This window comes from Aythya ferina (genome assembly GCF_964211825.1).
Source record: "Aythya ferina genome assembly, chromosome: 30".
NCBI lineage: Eukaryota > Metazoa > Chordata > Aves > Anseriformes > Anatidae > Aythya > Aythya ferina.
The window spans coordinates 1,197,819-1,217,932 of record NC_140327.1 but is presented as its reverse complement, the minus strand read 5'-3'; the positions used below and the strand labels follow the sequence as shown (position 1 = coordinate 1,217,932).

At 58.6% G+C, this 20,114-nt stretch overlaps 2 protein-coding genes across 2 annotated transcripts; one reads left to right on the top strand and one right to left on the bottom strand.

The window, feature by feature from the left end:
• Positions 1 to 1,631: 1,631 nt before the first annotated feature.
• On the bottom strand, positions 1,632 to 12,217 carry KIFC1 (kinesin family member C1). The gene is made up of 14 exons (XM_084500960.1): positions 11,985 to 12,217; positions 11,822 to 11,912; positions 11,445 to 11,712; positions 10,589 to 10,766; positions 8,481 to 8,627; positions 7,295 to 7,423; positions 6,933 to 7,043; positions 5,385 to 5,558; positions 4,023 to 4,187; positions 3,806 to 3,944; positions 3,582 to 3,721; positions 3,411 to 3,484; positions 3,232 to 3,307; positions 1,632 to 1,723 (listed from the first exon to the last, which is right to left on the bottom strand). Exons 1-14 carry the CDS (start codon positions 12,177 to 12,179, stop codon positions 1,679 to 1,681), a joined length of 1,932 nt encoding a protein of 643 aa, XP_084357086.1. The 5' UTR covers positions 12,180 to 12,217; the 3' UTR covers positions 1,632 to 1,678.
• Positions 12,218 to 14,363: 2,146 nt separating this feature from the next.
• PHF1 (PHD finger protein 1) lies at positions 14,364 to 19,522 on the top strand (the record flags this gene model as incomplete). The annotated part of the gene is made up of 11 exons (XM_084501292.1): positions 14,364 to 14,491; positions 15,751 to 15,832; positions 15,929 to 16,024; positions 16,115 to 16,200; positions 16,293 to 16,441; positions 16,541 to 16,636; positions 16,724 to 16,792; positions 17,241 to 17,364; positions 17,456 to 17,523; positions 18,741 to 18,940; positions 19,452 to 19,522. The coding sequence occupies exons 1-11, from the start codon at positions 14,372 to 14,374 to the stop codon at positions 19,520 to 19,522; spliced, it is 1,161 nt and encodes a 386-aa protein (XP_084357418.1). The 5' UTR covers positions 14,364 to 14,371.
• Positions 19,523 to 20,114: the final 592 nt, after the last annotated feature.

Here is a 20,114-nt window from a genome sequence, read left to right as displayed (position 1 = left end):
GTGTAAAAATAAAGTGAAAAACCTACCAGCCGGTAAGGGAACATAGAAGACCCTATATGCAATGTGTTCAGATGCAAAAATAAACTCCAGAGCACAAAAACCGAAAAGGATGATTGTATATATATATATAATTAAAGACACTACTTATGACATTATATTTGCACAGATATTTACTTTCTTTTATCTCCTCTTTGCCCTTGATCCAGATTTTAAGTGTAGTGAAAAGCTGTAGCAACCCCTCACAACAGCAGAAAGAGGCCAAAAAGCAGCAAAATTGGGGCAGTTTGGTGGCAATTGTGGGTTTTAAGCAGTAATTTGGTGAGGAAAGCCCACGTAACTACTTACTATCAGGTTTCAAATAAAATTTGGCAATATAAATGACAATAAATAATATGAAATTTTGCCATTCCCCTCACAGAAGGGTAAGGGAAGGGGTGATGTTGTACAGTGCCTCATAGTTAGGGGACTAAACGTTAACAAAAACTGTAATAAACTCTTTATTTTTAAATTTATTTAATAACTTAATACTTTAATAACTCTCTTAAGCTATTTGTCTTTTTATTTTACTTTAGTGAATTAGTAGCTCCATGAAAAAATAGTTGTGAGGATTATGACAAACTTTTAGGTTTTGAGCCTGTATCTTCCTGGAGTATCTTACACTTTTATAATTAACTGGCAAAAAAAGTCCCAAAGCATTAATTTATTATTATTTTATAAGATTTTTCTCATCAGAATGTGGGACCCTGCAGGCTGTTCATATTCCCCTATAGGTGCCAAGAGGGTTATAGGACTGAAACGTCCTCTGGGGAAGGTTTTCCCTATAGATTTTCCCAATAGATCTCCCTGCTCTGCCCATTTGGACAAGGCAGATGAATCTGGGGAGATTTATTGTTATTTTAACCCCATTTTTAACAGATAAATCAGGAGTTTCGGAGGTAGCACTGGAAACTAACAGGACAGGGGTAGAAGCACCAACCTTGGGGACAAAAAGGAACGTTTTGGGGTCAAAACCACGTGGTTTGGGGCAGATTGGGATTTCACACATAGGGTTGGTGCCGGCAGGAGAGGTAGAAAGTTGATTGTAGCTGGGAATCAACAGCTTTTTTTAATTATTATTATAAGAGTTTTTGATTATTTACATGTTTATTAAAGTCAGGCTAAAAGGAACAGCTGCACACCCCCCACGCAGACATCCCACCCCCAGAGGCGACATCCTACACCCCCTGCACCCCCCCACCCCACAAACCCCTCCCTATCCAACCCCTCCCTTGGGGTGCGCGTCCCCTTTAAGACCCCCCCCCGCCCTCTAAGGGCAGCATCGCCCTCAGCCCCCACCCTGCGCATGCGCCAACTGGCTCACTCCCCCCTCCCCCATAGCGCGGAGCATGCGCAGTCGCCACGCGGCGGCAGCACTGCTCCGGTACCGATCCCCCCCCCCAACGCAGGCAGAGCACTGCGCAGGACCGGAAGTGGTCCCGCAATACTGGGCGCCGCCATGTTGCCGTACGGGGCAGTGTGCAACCACACAGGGCGCCGCCATTGTTTCTCCCCCGCCCCTGCGTCACGTGACGCCGGCGGCCAATCAGCACCGGCCCAGGCGGGCTCTGTGCTGGGGGAGGGGCAAAAAAAAAGGGGGGGGAGGGGAATTTTTGGGGGGGGGGTCCCGGTGGTCCCGGGGCTACTTCTTGTTGGCGTGGGCCGTGCCCACCATGCACTCGTTCACCTGGGGGGCGAACAGGGGGGTGAGGGGGGGGCCAGACCCCCAAATCTGCCCCATAACCCCCCCCACACGCCCCCCCAGATCCTAAAACTGCCCCCAAAACCCCCAAAAGGCCCCCCCAATCCCAAATCTGCCCCAACCCCACCCCATAACCCCCCAAAAGCTGCCCCATAACCCCCCCCAAATCACCACCATATCTCAAATTTGCCCCATAACCCCCAAAACCCCCCAAGTAACACCCCCCCATCCCAAACCCACCCCATAACCCCCAAAAACCTGCCCCATAAGCCTCCAAACCTGCCCCCCATGTGCCATAATCCCCCCCAAATCACCCCCAGTATCCCAAATCTGCCCTTTATCCCCCCTAAACCCCCTAAATCACGCCCCATGTATCCCAAACGCACCCCCTAAGCCCCCAAAATCACTCGACAGTATCCCAAATCTGCCCTATAACCCCCCACAAACCTCCAAAACTTGCCGAACCACACCCCCATATCACAAACACACCCCATAACCACCCCCAAATCCCCCCATTCCAAACCCCATACCCTGTATCCCAAACTCACCACATAACCCCCCAAAACCTGCCCTATAAAAAAACCCCAAACCTGCACCCCGTATCCCATAAACCCCCCCAAAATCATCCCAGTATCCCAAATCTGCCCTTTATCCCCACTAAATTCCCCAACTCATGCTCCCATATCCCAAACCCACCCCCTAACTCCCCCCAAATCACCCCCCATAGCCCAAACCTGCCCTATAATCCCCCAAAACAAACCCCAAACCCCCCCAAATCACGCCCCCTGTATCCCAAACCCATCCTATAACCCCCCAGAAACCCGCCCCATAAACCCCCAAACCTGTCCCCCATATCCCATAACCCCAACAAATCGCCCTCTATCCCAAATCTGCCCTATAACCCCCCAAAAAACCTCCCAAATCACAGCCCCATATCCCAAACACACCCCATAACCTCCCCCAAATCCCCCCCATGTCCAAAACCCATACCCTGTATCCCAAACTCACCGCATAACCCCCAAAACCTGCCCCCCATATCCCATTACTTGCCCTTCATAACCCATAACCCTACAAAATCACTCCCTGTGCCCCAAATTTGCCCTATAACCCCCCCAACCCACCCTCCCCCATCCCAAATCCACCCCATAACCCCCCCAATCCCAAACCTGCCCACCTGTGCCCCCCACATCCTATATCTCCCCCAAACTCTGCCCGCAGATTTCCCACAGTACCCCAAATCACCACATCCCAAAGATCCCCAAATCCACCCCAAACTCCCCCTGTACCATAATATTTCCCCCCCTCCCCCCAAAATTCTTCCCCCAAAACCACCCCCAAACCCTCCTCCCCAACCTCAACCCTCCTCCCCAAGCCCTCCCCGCTCCCTCCCTCCAAAACCATCCCCCAAAAAACCCCCCAAAACCCTTCCCCATCCCCACCCCACTCCAAACCCTACCCCAAACCCCCCAAAACCCCCATTATTTCCCCCAAACCTTGCTGGCAAAGCGCAGGGAGTTGAGCGACTCGGAGAAGTTCTCCTCCAGCGGCGAGATGTTGACGAACATGAGCCTGGGTGGGGGGGATCCACGGCATAGCGGGGTGTCCGAGCGGGGTGCACCCTACACCCTTGACCCTAAAACCACCCCGTGACCCTATAAAAAACCCCGCTCACATTTTGGCGTTGCCCCTCAGCGAGTTCTGCAGCAGGTAGGTCAGCTTGCTGTTGCGGTACGGCACGTGCGGCTCCTACGGGGACAAAAACCCGTTATAAGGACGGGAACAAAGCCAAAATTTTAAGGTCGTGGCCCCAAAATCGCTCTTTTTTCCCCCAAAAAATCAGCACCTTGTTGGAGATGGCCATGATGACCAGCCCCAGCGTGGCCAGGCTGGTGTTGATGGCTTGGGTCTCGCGCAGCCGCTGCCCGCTGGCTTGGGATTTATCCAAGCGCTCGCTGCCCGCCAGGTCCACCAGGCTCAGCACCGCTGGGTTGGGGGAGGATTTAGGGTGAGGAAGAGGAGGTCGGCGCCCCCCCAGGGAGGAAGAAAACCCCAAAAAGAGGCGCTCACAGCTGCAGCGGAGGTCGCGGGAGGCGTTGGAGCCCTGGATGTGGAGCTGGAAGACGCAGTGGCTGCGGGACGAGCGGTCGTTGAGCGCCGTGCGCGCCACCGAGCGCTTGGAGGCGGCCGTCTGCAGCAGCCCCAGCACCTGGGGGGGGCGAATTTTGGGGTTAAAAAATGGAAAAATACGTCAAATGGTGTCTGAGGGGGGTTTTTGGTCTCTCACCTCGTCCTCGGAGGCCACGGGGACGCAGCGCAGGTTGGGGACGTGCAGCTCCTTGCTGGCCGAGCTGACGTGGCGGATCTCCAGCTCGCCCCCCCCCTTGTCCCCCCCCAGCAGGTCCCGCAGCGCCTCGTTGTAGATCTCCAGGAAGCTGGCGCTGAAACTGTACTGGGGGGCGCAAAAAAAAACCCAAAAAGGGTCCCCGAGTGCCTAAAAAACCACCAAAAGCCCCCAAACCCTCTAAAAAGCCCCCAAAAGAGAAGACCCAAACTCCCCAAAGCTAAAGAAATTCCCCCAAAAACCCACCCTAAACTCCCCCCAAAGCCCTACTTCCCCCCAAAAAGCCCCCCAAAGCCCTAAGCCCCCCAAAAAGCCCCCCCAAAAGCCTCCAAAAGCCCTAACTCCTCCCCCAAAGAAGCCCCCAAAAGCCCTAAATTAGCCCCAAAAAGACCTATCCCCCAAAAAAGCCCCCAAAAGCCCTAATCCTCCCTAAAAGCACCCCAAGAAGCCCTAAACCCCCCCAAATGTCTTAAATCTCCCAAAAGAAGCCCCAAAAAAGCTCAAAACCCCCTCAAAAAAGCCCCTAAAAGACCTAATCCCCCCAAAAGCTCCCCAAAACCCAAAATTAGCCCCCCAAAAGCCCTAAGCCCCCCCAAAAAAGCTCCAAAAATGCCCCCAAAAGCTCTAACCCCCCCAAAAAAAAGCCCCCAAAAGCCCTAATCCCCTCCAAAGGAGCCCCTAAAATCTCTAAACCCCCCTGAAAGAAGCCCTCAAAAAGCCCTAACCCCCCCAAAAAGCCCCCCAAAAGCCCTAACCCCCCAAAGAAGCCCCCAGATGCCCTAACCCCCCAGAAATGCCCCCCAAAAGCCTTAACCCCCCCAAAAAAGCCCCAAAAGCCCCCCAAAGCCCTAAAGCCCCCCCAAAAGCCCCCCAAAGCCCTAACTCCCCTCAAAAAAGCCCCCAAAAGCCCTAAATTAGCCCCCAGAAAGCCCTAAGCCCCACCAAATGCTCCCCAAAATCCCCCAAAAAGCCCCCAAAAAGTTCTACCCTCCAAAAAAAGCCCCCAGAAGCCCTACCCCCCCAAAAAGCCCCCCAAAAGCCCTACATTAGCCACCAGAAAGCCCTAACAACCCCCCAAAAAAAAAACCCAAAAGCCCCCAAAAGCCCTAAGCCCCCCCCAAAAACACCAACACACCCAAAGAAGCCCCCAAAAGCCCTAAACCCCCCGAAAGAAGCTTCCAAAAGCCCTAACTCCCCCCAAAAAAGCCACAAAAGCCCCCCAAAAGCCCTAAACCCCCCTAAAGAAGCTCCAAAAGCCCCCAAAAAGCCCTAAACCCCCCCAAAACTCGGTGCCTCGGCCCCCACCTGCCACCCTTTGTGCTCCAGCTGGCGGGCGCCCCCGAAGAGGTGCCGCACGGCGCGGGGGATCACCCCCCAACTTGTGGGGTCGGCGCCCCCCGGCCCCTCCATGGTGTAGGTTTTGCCGCTGCCCGTCTGCCCGTAGGCGAAGATGCAGACGGGGTACCCGTCCAGGGCAGACTGGGGGGGGACGGGGGGGTTATGGGGGGAAAAAGGGGTCTTTTGGGGGAAAATAAGGGTCTTTGGGGGGAGTTCAGGGGTAAACGGGGGCGAAATAGGGGTCTTTGGGGGGAAATGTGGGGGAAATAGGGGGTCTTTGGGGGGAGTTCAGGGGCAAATGGGGGCGTTTGGGGTGGAAACTGGGGGGAATTGGGGCACTTACGGGGGAAATGGGGGGGAAATAGGGGTCTTTGGGGGGAGTTCAGGGGTAAACGGGGGCATTTGGGGTGGAAATTGGGGGGAAATAGGGCTCTTTGGGGGGAATGGGGGCACTTGTGGGGGAAATGGGGGAAAAATAGGGGTCTTTGGGGGGAAATGGGGGGCTAATGGGGGCATTTAGTTTGGAAATAGGAGGGAATGGGGGCACTTGTGGGGGAAATGGGGGTAAATAGGGGTCTTTGGGGCAAAATAGGGGTCTTTGGGGGGAGTTCAGGGGCAAATGGGGGCGTTTGGGGTGGAAACTGGGGGAATGGGGGCACTTATGGGGGAAATGGGGGGGAAATAGGGGTCTTTTGGGGGAAAATAGGGGTCTTTGGGGGGAGTTCAGGGGCAAATGGGGGCGTTTGGGGGGAACGAGGGTATTTGGGGGGGAGAACGGGGCACTTTGGGGGCGTTTGGGGTGGAAACTGGGGCAAACAGGGGCACTTATGGGGAATATGGGCAGAAACAGGGGCATTTATGGGGGAAATGGGGGGGCTTTGGGGTCAATTCAGTGGCAAATGGGGGCACTTATGGGGGGAAATGGGCAGAAACAGGGGCACTTAGGGGGGAAACCGGGGGCATTTGGGGGGAAACTGGCAAAAACAGGCATTTATAGGGGAAACGGGAGCACTTAGGGGGGGAACGGGGGGCTTTGAGGTCAGTTTGGGTAGAAATGGGGGGAGTTTGGGGGGAGTTCAGGGGGAAACAGGGGGCTTTGGGGTGGAAACCGGGGGAAATAGGGGCACTTTGGGGTGGAAACTGGGGGCCTTTGGGGTCACTTGGGTCAAACGTGGGCGCTTTGGGGGAAATGGGACATTTATGGGGGAAATAGAGGAAGACGGGGGGTTTGGGGGGGGAAATGGGCAGAAACTGGGACCTTGGTGGGGAAAGAGGGGGATTTATGGGGGAAATGGGGGCAGTTTGGGGGGAAATGGGGAAAAAGGGGCCTTGGGGGACAATTTGGGGGGGGGGGGGGGGGAGGGAAACGGGAGGATTTATGGGGGAAAAAAGGTAGAAATGGGGATCCTGGGGAGCACTTTGGGGGGTTTGGGTGGAGATGGAGGCACTTTGGGGAGAAACATGGTGGAAACGGGCAATTTTGGGGAAAAGGGGGGGTCCTTTATGGGGGGGCACCTGCACGAGCAGCGCGATCTCCTCGAAGACGTCCTCCTGCGAGGCGCCGGGCGGGAAGACGCGGTCGAAGCTGAAGTCGTAGCGCACCTCGCCCCGCCGCCCCGTATGGGACTGGGGGGGGAAATAGGGTCAGGGGGGAGAAATAGGGTCGGGGGGGGACGTGTCAGGATTTGGGGGGGTCACCACGAGCCCTATTTCCAGCCTGATATACAACTGGGGGAGATATGGGGCCTATAGGGCCGCCTGCCCCCGTTATAGGGCCGCCCGCTTATAGGGCCGTGGAGGATTTGGGCCCGGGAGCAGCAGGGGGTGCCCCCCCCCAGCCCTAATTTGGGGTCGGGGCACCCCAAATTGGCGCTCACCCCCTCGGTCCTGCAGAGCACCAGGGTCTTGTTGTCCTCGGGGGGGAAGTGCAGGTGCTCCAGCCCCTTCTGCGCCTCCTGCTCGGCCGCCAGCAGCGGGCGCACGCGGCAGAAGACGCGGATGTTCCCCTGGGGAGGGCAGAAAAAAGGAAGAAAAAGGTATTTTATGGAATATCGAGGGCTTGAAGAGGACTGGCCCTAAAACGGAGCCTTGGGGGATCCCAATGGTAACCTGATGTGGCCCCATTTGCCACAGCCCTGAGCCCTGCACGAGTGCCACTTGTCAGACAGATTTTATATTTTTATATATTTTTATATATTTTTATATATTTTTATATATTTTTATATATTTTTATATATTTTTATATATTTTTATATATTTTTATATATTTTTATATATTTTTATATATTTTTATATATTTTTATATATTTTTATATATTTTTATGAAGCATGAATATACATGAAAAACTTACATAGTTAAATATTTATATTCTTATATACTCTTAAAATTTTGAACAAAAAAAGAATCATGACTATTCTGTTGTTTATAGATTTTGAGCAAAACCCCAAAAAACTATGTATTTTTTTAATTTTAAGCAAGAAAAACTAAACATTTTAACATTTTATATAATTTTTTAAATTGAGGGAAAATTAAGCGTTTTTTTTTTTAATGAGAAAGAAAATGATTTGCTTTTGCATTTTTAAAAATTTTGGGCAAAAATATATGTATTTGTTAAACTCTGAGCAAATAAGCTCAAGAAATGAAATGAGTTATTCTTTTTTAAACTTTGAGAAGTAAAAGAAGCGTTCTTTTGAATTTTAAAAATTCCTAGAAAAACAAAAAAAGAAAGATTTGGTTTTTTATTTTTGAGCAAACTAAAAAAATGGTTTTGTTTTTCAATTTCGAGAAAAAAGAATAAGGGATGTTCTATAACTTGGAGGAAAAAACAGAAATGAATGTTAATTTTTTAAAAAAACTTTTGAGGAAAAAAAACAATTTTTTTTTTTAATTTTGACAAAAACAAAAAATGAAGTATTATTATTATTTTTATTTATTATTGTTATTATTATTTACTATTAATTATTATTATATTTTTTCCATCTTGGGGTGAAAAATCCCCCGAAATGAAACCTGTTTTTTAAATTATCCTTGGTATTTTCAGTGTCCTCCCCCCGGGGGCGCACCTTGAGCTCCTGCAGCTGGTTGTGCAGGCGGCGCCGCTCCATCTCCAGCGCGTGCAGATGCTCCTCCTGCGCCGCCGCCAGCGCCCGCAGCTCCGACACCTCCGCCTCGCGCCGCGACAGCGACCCCGACACCTCCCGCAGCTCCGCCTGGGGGGGAAGGCCCGGCCCCGTTGGCCAAGAAGGGGCGCCCAAGGCCCTTGGCCAACCGGGAAGGGGCGCCCAAGGCCCTTGGCCAACCGGGAAGGGGCGCCCAAGGCCCTTGGCCAACCGGGAAGGGGCGCCCAAGGCCCTTGGCCAACCGGGAAGGGGCGCCCAACGCCGGTGGCCAACCGGGAAGGGGCGCCCAACGCCGGTGGCCAACCGGGAAGGGGCGCCCAACGCCGGTGGCCAACCGGGAAGGGGCGCCCAACGCCGGTGGCCAACCGGGAAGGGGCGCCCAACGCCGGTGGCCAACCGGGAAGGGGCGCCCAACGCCGGTGGCCAACCGGGAAGGGGCGCCCAACGCCGGTGGCCAACCGGGAAGGGGCGCCCAACGCCGGTGGCCAACCGGGAAGGGGCGCCCAACGCCGGTGGCCAACCGGGAAGGGGCGCCCAACGCCGGTGGCCAACCGGGAAGGGGCGCCCAACGCCGGTGGCCAACCGGGAAGGGGCGCCCAACGCCGGTGGCCAACCGGGAAGGGGCGCCCAACGCCGGTGGCCAACCGGGAAGGGGCGCCCAACGCCGGTGGCCAACCGGGAAGGGGCGCCCAACGCCGGTGGCCAACCGGGAAGGGGCGCCCAACGCCGGTGGCCAACCGGGAAGGGGCGCCCAACGCCGGTGGCCAACCGGGAAGGGGCGCCCAACGCCGGTGGCCAACCGGGAAGGGGCGCCCAACGCCGGTGGCCAACCGGGAAGGGGCGCCCAACGCCGGTGGCCAACCGGGAAGGGGCGCCCAACGCCGGTGGCCAACCGGGAAGGGGCGCCCAACGCCGGTGGCCAACCGGGAAGGGGCGCCCAACGCCGGTGGCCAACCGGGAAGGGGCGCCCAACGCCGGTGGCCAACCGGGAAGGGGCGCCCAACGCCGGTGGCCAACCGGGAAGGGGCGCCCAACGCCGGTGGCCAACCGGGAAGGGGCGCCCAACGCCGGTGGCCAACCGGGAAGGGGCGCCCAACGCCGGTGGCCAACCGGGAAGGGGCGCCCAACGCCGGTGGCCAACCGGGAAGGGGCGCCCAACGCCGGTGGCCAACCGGGAAGGGGCGCCCAACGCCGGTGGCCAACCGGGAAGGGGCGCCCAACGCCGGTGGCCAACCGGGAAGGGGCGCCCAACGCCGGTGGCCAACCGGGAAGGGGCGCCCAACGCCGGTGGCCAACCGGGAAGGGGCGCCCAACGCCGGTGGCCAACCGGGAAGGGGCGCCCAACGCCGGTGGCCAACCGGGAAGGGGCGCCCAACGCCGGTGGCCAACCGGGAAGGGGCGCCCAACGCCGGTGGCCAACCGGGAAGGGGCGCCCAACGCCGGTGGCCAACGAGGAAGGGGCGCCCAAGGCCCTTGGCCAACCAGGAAGGGGCGCCCAGAATTGGATGTAAAAAATCAAAACGTTAGGGAAAAAAAAAAACAGAATTTGGGTGCCCCGTCCCCGAAGAGCTTGTAGAAAAAGCACCAAGAATTTTGGGAAATAACCAACAAAATCTTGGGGAAGAGCCCCCCCCCCAAAAAAAACTTGGGGAAAAACCATCCAGAACACAGGGGGGGGAAAGCCAACGAGATTTGGTTGGGAAACACACAGAATTGGTAAAAACTCCCCCAAAGTTTGCGGGAAAAGCCAAGCAGAATTCAAGGGAGAGTCCCCAAAATCTGGAGGAAATGCCCCAATATCAGGAAGGGGGGGGGGAGGAAGACCCCAATAATCAGGGGGACCTCAGATAATAATTTAGGGGGGCACGGGGACCCCCAATAGTTTTGGAGAAGACAATAATTGGGGAAAAATTGGGTAAAAACACCCTGAAATCGGGTAAAAAGCCCCCCGAAGCATCTCCAGCTGCGCTCCTCGCAGACCATTTTGGGGCGGAATCCCCCGTTTTGCTGTTTTTGCCCCGTGGGGGGGTGGATATGAGCCTCGTACCCACCTGGACGGCCCCCAGCCGCTCCTCCCGGTCCCGCGCCGCCTCCCGGAGCTCCTCCAGCTCCCGGTGCCGTTCCTGGAGCTCGGCCGCCAGCCGCTGCCGCTCGCCCGCCTCCACCTCCGCCTCCCGCTGCCACCGGGACCGCTCCTCCCGGGACTGCTGCAGCTCCGTGCGCAGAGAGCTGGGAGGCACCGGGGGGGGCACCGTTACCGGAGGGGGGGTGTCTCCGGTACCGGACAGGGGTCCCCGGGTACCGGAGGAGGAAGGGGAGGGGTCCTCCGTTCCCGGGGGGGGTCTCTGGGCATTGGAGGGGGAAGGGGGAGGGTCCCCGGTTACCGGAGGGGGGTCCCCGGGCACCGGAGGGGGAAGGGTCCCCGGTACCGGAGGGGGTAGAGGGAGGGTCACCAGTTACCGGGGGGGGTCCCTGAGCACCGGAGGGGGAAGGAAGAGGGTCTCCGGTTACCGGAGGGGGGTCCCCGGTACTGGGGGGAAAAGGGGACAGGTCCTCCATTACCGGAGGGGGGGTCCCCGGTACCGGAGAGGGAAGGAGAGGGGTCCCCCGTTACCGGGGGGGGGTTCCCGGTTAACAGAGGAGAAAGAGGGAGGGTCCCCGGTTACCGGAGGGGGAAGGGGGAGTGTCCCCGGTTACCGGGGAGGGTCCCTGGGCACCGGAGGGGGAACGGGACGGGTCACTGGTTACCGGGGGGGGGGGTCCGTGGGTACCGGAGGAGGAAGGAAGAGGGTCCCCGGTTACCGGAGGGGGTGGTCCCCGATACCGGAGGGGTCAGGGGACGGGTCCCCGGTTACCGGGAGGGTGTAAACCGGTACCGGGGGGGGCGGGCGTTACCGGGGCTCTCACCCCACTTGTCCGCCCAGCTCCTCCTCCCGGGCCCGGCTGTCCTGCAGCTGCTCCCGGAGCTGCCGGTTGTCTCCGTCCAGGCCCCTCGCCTTCTCCCGCAGCTCCGCCAGGGCCGCCCGCAGGTCTCCGAGCTGCCCCCTCAGGTCCCCCGCCGCCCTCCGCCGCACCCCCGGTACCGGAGGCGGCGCTGCCGATCCCGAAGCCGTCCCCGAGGCCTTTTTACCGGCCTGGGGGGCTGCGGCGACGGTCATGGCCTTGCGGGGAAGCCCTGGGGGGGGTACGGCGGGGGTCACCGCGACCGAACGGTGGAACCGGGACCCCCCCGGTACAACCGGGACCCCCCCGGTGGTACCGGGACCCCCCCGGTGCCGCCCTACCTGGGCCTGGCGCCGTCGGGACGCTGATAGCCCGCAACGGGGCGCGGTTGCTGGGAGCCCAGGGCGCTCGGGGCCCGGAGCGGCGCCGTTTCTACGGGAGAACGGGAGGGTGAGACCGGAACCGGCACCGGGAGCGCCACCGGCAGCGGGAGCGGGGCCCAACCTGCTCGGGAGCCTCCGGCTGCGGCGCGGCCGCCGCGCGCTTGGCGTGGGCCTTGCGCACCGGTAACCGGGAGGCGGCCGGAAGTGACGCAGCCGCCGCCATGGCCGGTACCGGGCGGGCGCCGCCGCCGCCGCCTCCGGGCCTCGCCGCCATTCCCGCGCGTGTATTCAAACCGCGCCCGCCCCGCGCTCCCATTGGGCGCCGCCTCCGCCAATCGCCGCGCGCCGCCCCGGGCGCCGGCCAATAGGGCGGCGCGCGGGGGGTCACGTGGCTGCGCCGCCGCGGCCGCGCCCGCCGGGTAACGGCCGAGGGAGGGAGGAGGGGGAGGCGGGGCTTTAAAGGTAGAGGGCGGGGCTTAGGCGGTGGGGGCGTGGTTTGTGGAGTCGGGGCGGGGCTTCTGGAGCCGGGCGGGGGTTTCAGGGGTGGGGGCGTGGCTTAAGGAATAGGGGCGGGGCTTCGGGGGTTATGGGCGGGGATTGGGGCTCGGGGCAGGGTTTGGGGGTTCGAGGGCGGGGTTTGGGGGAATGGGGGCGGGGTTTGGGGATTGGAGGCATGTTTTCCGGGCTGGGGGCGGGGCTTGATGGAAGGGGGCGGGGTTTGGAGGGATGGGGGTGGGGTTTGGGGGCTGTGGGCAGGGTTTAGGGGATGGGGGCGGGGTTTAGGGAGATGGGGGTGGGGTTTGAGGGGCTGGGGGCGGGGTTTGGAAAGATGGGGGCGGGGTTTGTGGGCTGGGGGCGGAGTTTGGGGACTCGAGGGCGGGCTTTAGGAGTTGGGGGCGGGGTTTGGGGAAAAGGGGGCGTGTTTTGAGGGGCTGGGGGCGGGGTTGGCGGATTAGGGGCAGGGTTTGGGGGCAGGGGGCGGGGTTTGGGGACTGGGGTTGGGGTTTGCGAGCTGTGGGCGGGGTTTAGGGCACTGGGGGCGGGGTTTGAGAGGCTGGGGGCGGGGTTTAATGACAGAGGGCGGGGTTTAGGAGGCTGGGGGCGGGGTTTGGAGGGATGGGGGCGGGGTTTAAGGACTGGGGGCGGGGTTTGGGAGCCTGGGGACGGGGTTTGGGAGCCTGGGGGCGGGACTTGTGGACTCGAGGGCGGAGTTTAGGGGCTGAGGGCGGGGTTTAAGTCACTGGGGGCAGGTTTTGCGGGCTGGGGGCGGGGCTTGATGGAAGGGGGCGGGGTTTGAGAGGCTGGGGGCGGGGTTTAGGGCACTGGGGGCGGGGTTTAGGGGCTGGGGGCGGGTCCTCGGCGGCGGCGGTCGAGGGGGGGGGGGGGGGGGCGGGAGCAGGGCCGGGCCCCGGTTGGGGGGGGGGCGGGGGGGGGCCCGGTGCCGCCGTCCCTCCGCGCCCCCCCCTGGGCCCCCCCCCGCCGCCGCCGCTGCTGCGTCACGGCCCCGCGCTGCCGCCGCCGGCCCGGCCCCGCCGCTCGGCGCCGCCGCCTCCGGTAAGGACCCCCCCGGGACCCCCCCCCCCAAAAAAAAAAAAAAAAAAAAAATCCCCCCCCCCAACCCGGTCCCGTGCCCCCCCCACCGAGATCCGGGCTCGGGACCCCCCCCCCCCCCCCCGGTCATAGGCACTGCGTCAGCGCTGCCCCCCCCCCCAAACACCGCCCCCCCCCCCAAAAAAAATGCCCCCCCCCCCAAAAATGGGAGCCCCCCCCAAATTGGGTGCCCCCCCCCGAAATGGGAGCCCCTCCCCCTTTAAAATGGACCCCCCCCAAAAAAATCGGAGCCCTTCCAAAAAGTGCGGCACCCCCCCAAAAAAATTGGACCCCCCCCAAAAAAAATTGGACCCCCCCCCAAAAAATTAGACCCCCCCCAAAAAGAAATTGGACCCCCCCAAAAAGAAATTGGACCCCCCCAATCGGTAGTGCCCCCCCCAAAGTGTGTGACCCCCCCCCCAAACTCTGTCCCCCCCCCCCCCCCCGGTTTAGGACCCGCCCCCCTTACCCTGCCCCAAATGCCCCCCCCCAGCTGGGACCCCCCCCAATCTGCCCCCCCCCATACCCTATAGGAGCCCCCCCATCTGTGCCCCCCCCCATATGTTTCATGACCCCCCCCAATATTTTGGGACCCCCACCCCCCCATACCCTATATACCCCCCCCAAATCTGTGCCCCCCCCATACCTTGGGACCCCCCCCCCTCAAAATACCCCCCCCCACATGAGCCCCCCCAACCTGGGACCCCCCCCAAAGACCCCCCAATAATCTGGGACCCCCCCATTGTCCCCCCCCCATTTTACCCTCCCCATTGCCCCCCCCAATTTGTCCCCCCCCCAATTTACCCCCCCCAAAACCCCCCCCCAACCCCTGCCCCCCCCCCAACTATTTTTTTTTGCCCCCCTCCCTAAATAATTTATTTTTTTTTGCCCCCCCCAGCCCCCCCCCGGCACGATGTGATGGCGAGCGACCCAGGGGCCCCCCCGGCCGCCCCCCCGCGCCCCCCCCGCTTTTGGGAGGGCCAGGACGTGCTGGCGCGCTGGACCGACGGCCTCCTCTACCTGGGCACCATCAAAAAGGTGAGCCCCCCCCCAAAAAAAAATAGGAAAAGGACATTTCCAGCCCCCCCCCACTTCCCTGAACCCCCTTCTTGTCATTTGTGCCCCCCCCCCATTTTTTATTTGTGCCCCCCCATTTTTATTTGTGCCCCCCCATTTTTATTTGTGCCCCCCCTTTTTTATGTGCCCCCCCCTTTTTAATTTGTGCCCCCACTTTTCAATTTGCCCCCCTTTTTCTTTCTGCCCCCCCTTTTTTCATTTGTGACCCCCCCCTTTTTTATTTGCCCCCCCCCCTTTTATTTGTGCCCCCCCCTTTTTTAAATTCGTGGCCCCCCTTTTAATTTGTGCCCTGTTTTGATTTGTGCCCCCCCTTTTATTTGCACCCCCCTTTTATTTGCACCCCCCCTTTTATTTGCACCCCCCCTTTTTAATTTGTGCCCCCCCTTTTCATTTCTGCCCCCCCTTTTTAAAATTTGTGCCCCCCCTTTTTTATTTCTGACCCCCCTTTTTATTTGTGCCCCCCCCTTTTTATTCGTTCCCCCCTTTTTTAATTTGTGCCCCCCCCTTTTAAATTTGTGCCCCCCTTTTTTATTTGCCCCCCCCCTCTATTTGTACCCCCTTTTTTTTACTCATGACCCCCTCTTTTTATTGTGCCCCCCCCTTTTTATACTCGTGCTCCCCTTTTTTTACTTGTGTCCCCCTTTTTTATTTGTGCCCCCCCCTTTTTAAATTTGTGTCCCCCCCTTTTAATTTGTGCCCCTTTTTTAATTTCTGCCCCCCCTTTTTTTATTTGTGCCCCCCTTTTTTATTTCTGCCCCCCTTTTTTTATTTTTGCCCCCCCTTTTTTAATTCGTGCCCCACTTTTTTTATTTGCCCCCCCTTTTATTCGTTCCCCCCCCTTTTTAAATTTGTGCCCTCCCTTTTATTTGTGCCCATTTTTTTTATTTCTGACCCTGATTTTTAATTTGTGCCCCCCCTTTTTTAATTTGTGCCCCCCTTTTTTAATTTGTGCCCCCCCTTTTTTATTTGCCCCCCCTTTTTTAAATTTGTACCCCCCTTTTTATTTGTACCCCCCTTTTTTTACTCATGCCCCCTTTTTTGATTTGTGTCCCCCTTTTTTTAATTTGTGCCCCCTTTTTTTTAATTTCTGCCCCCAATTTTAATTTCTGCCCCCCCTTTTTTTTATTTCTGCCCCCAATTTTAATTCCTGCCCCCCCATTTTAATTTCTGCCCCCCCATTTTCCTTTCTGCCCCCCCTTTTTTAATTTCTGCCCCCCCAGGTGGACGGGCCGCGCAGCGCCTGCCTGGTGCAGTTCGAGGACAATTCCCAGTTCCTGGTGCTCTGGAAGGACATCAGCCCCGGTGCGACCGCTTTAACGAACCCATTTAATTAACCGACCCCCCCCGGCTCATTAACCGACCCCCCCTCAAATTAATTACCCCCCCCCCTCCTCGCAGCGGCGGTGCCGGGGGGGGACCAAACCTGCTGCGTCTGCTGGGCGCCGCCGCTGGGCCCCGAAAACCTCCTGGTGCGCTGCGACAAATGCGGCCACGGTGAGCCCCCCCCCAAAAAAAAATCATCCCCCTGCCTCTCCTCGATGTCCCCACCCTGCCAAAAAATTAATTGCCCCCCCCCACAACAAGCCTACCACCAGCAATGCCACCGCCCCCCCCCCCGCCCCGCCGGCGCCTGGATGTGCCGCCGCTGCGTCTTCGCCGTGGCCACCAAGGTGGGTGCCAAAAAAAAACCCACATTGGGGGGGCTTTTTAAAAATTTGTAAGCCCCCCCCTTTTAAAATAACCCCCTTTTTCATGGTGACAGCGGGGGGGGGCCCTGAAGAAGGGCCCCCACGCCAAGGCGATGCTGAGCATGAAGGCCGTGCTGCCCTACGCCCTGAAGGCGCTGGACTGGGACCCCCCCCACCTCGCCAACCGCCAGCAGTGCTACTGCTACTGCGGGGGGCCCGGCGAGTGAGTGCCCCCCCCGGGGGTCAAAGACCCCCCCCCGGCTAAATTTGGGGGTTTTGTCCCCAAATAACCCCTTTTTTTTTTTGGGGGGGGGGGGCACAGGTGGAACCTGAAGATGCTGCAGTGCCGCGGCTGCGGGCAGTGGTTCCACGAGGCCTGCACCCAGTGCCTCAGCAAGCCCCTGCTCTACGGGGACAGGTGAGTGGGGGGGTTTTTTTTAATTGGGGGGGGTCCCCTAAAGCCTAAATCCCCCCCCCTGGAAAAAAAAAATCAAAAAAATTTTAGGTTTTACGTCTTCGAGTGCTGCGTCTGCACCGGCGGCACCGAGAGCGTCCGGCGGCTGCCGCTGCGCTGGTGAGTCGGGGGGGGCACCAAATTGTGCCCCCCCCCCCCAAATTTAGTGCCCCCTTTTCCTAAATGTAGTGCCCCCCCCTTTTATACGCTCATCCAAAACCCCAAAACTTCACCCGCCCACCCCAAAATCGGGATTTGCCCCCATCTATCGGGCGCCCCACCCTAAAATTGGCACCGCTGCGGCGCCTTCAGGGAGCTCCCCCCCACCCCAAACCCGGCCCCCCCACCCCCAAATTCACCCCTCCCAAAAAAAAATCACCCCCACCAAAAAAAATTCACCCCCCCCAAAAAAAAAACAACCCCCCAAAAAAATAATCCAGCCCCCGTTATTCCCATTTCGGGGAATTTTCCCCCAATCCGACCCCCTTCACGGCCCCCCCCAAAAAAAGGCAGCACCCCGGGGTGCCCCCCCCCCGGTTATTCGGATTTTTGGGGTGCCCCCCCCCAGGGTGGACGTGGCCCACCTCATCCTGTACCACCTGAGCGTGTGCTGCAAGAAGAAATACTTCGACCTGGAGCGCGAGATCCTGCCCTTCGCCAACGCCAACTGGGACGCGCTGCTGCTGGGACAGGTTTTTTGGGGGCCCCCCCCACCCCAAAAATTTTTGGGGTGACCCCCCCCAGCAATGCTCTGACCCCCCCCCCCTTTTTTGCTTTTCGCAGCTGGCGGAGACCCCCAAGGGTGAGCGCTACGGCCAGCTGCTGGGCGCCCTCAGCACACACAAGGACAGGTGGGAGCACCCCAAAATGGCCCCCCCTCACCCCAAAATGCCCCCCCCACCCCAATCCGACCCCAACCCCCCGTCACCCAAAAATTAAAAAAAAAATCACCCCAAACCCCTCCAAACTCACCCCAAAACTCCCCAAACTCACCCCAACACCCCCTCCCCAAGCCCACCCTACATCCCCAAAATCCCCGATGACCCCAAAAAACACCAAACTCACCTCAAACCCCCCCACTCACCCCCCCCAACCCCCCCCAAATTCACTCTAAACCCCGTTGCCCCCAAACTCACCCCAAAATCCACACACAGCCCAAAATCCCCCCAAACCCCCATACATCTCCAAAATCCCCGAAGCCCCCCTCATCCCAAAAACCCCAAACTCACCCCAAACCCCCAACTCCCCCAACCCCAAAAAAACAAAAACCCCCAAACTCCCCCCAACCCCCCCAACCCCCCAAAACACCCCAAAAAAACAAAAACCCCAAACTTCCCCCAAACCCCACCAATCCTCAAAACCCCAAACTTCCCCCAACCCCCCCAAACCCCCCACCCCCGAATACCCCCAAAACCCTCAAACTGACCCCAAAATCCCCCCACCCCAAAAACGCCAAACTTCCCCCAAAAATCCCCAAACCCCCCTGACCCCCCCAACCCCCAAAACCCCAAAGTGACCCCAAATCCCCTCCACCCCAAAACCCCCAAACTTCCCCAAAGCCCCCAGCCGTCCCCAACCCCAAAAACCCCAAAAAACAAAAACCCCAAACTCCCCCAAAATCCCCAAAACCCCCCAATCCCTCCAAACCCCCCAACCCCAAAACCCCCCCAAAACCCCCCCAAACTGACCCCAAAATCCCCCCCACCCCAAACCCCCCAAACTCTCCCCAAACCCCCCCAAACCCCCCACCCCCAAAACCCCCAAAAAACCCAAACTGACCCCAAGATCCCCCCACCCCAAAACCCCAACCTCCCCCAACCCCCCCAAACCCCCCCACCCCCAAAAACCCCAAAAACCCCCCAAACTGACCTCAAAATCCCCCCCCATCCCAAAACCCCAACCTCCCCCAAACCCCCCCACCCCCAAAAACCCCAAAACCCCCAAACTGACCCCAAAATCCCCCCCACCCCAAAACCCCCAACCTCCCCCCAACCCCCCCCAAACCCCCCCACCCCCAAAAACCCCAAAACCCCCCAAACTGACCCCAAAATCCCCCCCCCCCCTCCAGGTTCATCTCGGGCCGGGAGATGAAGAAGCGCAAGGGCCTCTTCGGGCTGCACACGCGGGCGCCCCCCCCGCTGCCCCCCCCCGCGCCGCCGCCGCCCCCCCCCCCCGCCTCGGGGGGGCCCCCCCGGCCGCGCCCCCCCCCCCCGCGCCCCCGCTCACCGGCAGCAGGTGAGCGGCCCCGGCCGCCCTGCGCCCCGCTAGGTAACGGGGGGGGGGGGGGGATTTTTGGGGTCCCCCCCCTTCCCCCTATCAACCTCCCCCCCCCAAAAAAAAAAAAAAAAAAAAAAAATTTGGGAAAAACAAAAAATTGGGGAAAAAAAAAAAAAAAGAAAAGTTGGAGGCCCCCCCCCCCCCCCGAAAAAATTTTGGGATCTCCAAAAATTTTGGGGACCCCCCCAGGAAATTATTGGATCCTCCCAAAATTTTGGGGACCCCTGCGAAAAATTTGGAATCCCCCTTTGGGAATCCCCCAGGAAATTTGGGGACCCCCCCCCAAAAAAATGTGGGGATCTCCAAAAATTTTGGGGACACCCCCGCAAAAATGGGGGACCCCCCCCCCGAAAAGTTGGAGGCTCCCCCGAAAAAGTTTGGGGATCCCCAAACATTTCGGGACCCCCCCCCGAAAAAATTGGGGAACCCTAAAAATATTGGGACCCCCCCCCAAATATTGGGGACCCCCCTCAAAAATTTGGGGATCCCCCAAAATTTTGAGGTCTGAAAATTTGGGGAACCCCCCCCCGAAAATTTGGGGACCCCCCCAATATTGGGGAGCCCCCGAAATAAACTTGTGGATCCCCAAAATTTTGGGGACCCCCCCCCAGGAAATTTGGGGATCCCCAAAAATTTTGGGGACCCCTTTGAAAAATTGGGGAAGCCCCTGGGAAGTTTGGGGACCCCCCCCAAAAAAAAATTTGGGGACCCCCCAGAAAATTTGGGGACTCCCCAAAAATTTGGGGACCCCAAAAAATATTGGGGACCCCCCCCCGAATATTGGGGACCCCCCAGAAACTTTGGGAACCCCAGACAACTTTTGGGGGGGGGGCCAAAGATTTTGGGATCCCCCCCCAAAAAATTGGGACCCCCCTAATTATTTGAGAGCACCCCTAAAATGTGGAGACCCCCCCCAAAAAATTTTGGGGGCCCCTCCCAAAAGAATTTGGGGATCCCCAAAATTTTGGGGACCCCCCAGGAATTTTGGGGACCCCCCCCAAATATTGGAGACCCCCCCCAAAAATTTGGGGATCCCCAAAATTTTGGGGACCCTCCAAAAAAACTTGGGGGCCGTCCCCAAAATTTGGGGGCCCCACAAAAATTTTGGAGATTCCCCTAAAAAATTTGGGATTCCCCCAAATTTGGGACCCCCCCCTGAAAAATT

Bases quoted from the DNA above. Each gene is read 5' to 3' on its own strand.
- KIFC1 (XM_084500960.1), bottom strand. From the start codon at position 12,179: ATGGGAGCGCGGGGCGGGCGCGGTTTGAATACACGCGCGGGAATGGCG. The intron at 7,044-7,294 runs GTGAGCGCCAAT...TTCCCCCCCCAG, and splicing joins TGCTCTGCAGGACCGAGGGG to TCCCATACGGGGCGGCGGGG. The intron at 3,308-3,410 runs GTGAGCGGGGTT...CCCCCCACCCAG, and splicing joins CTGAGGGGCAACGCCAAAAT to GCTCATGTTCGTCAACATCT.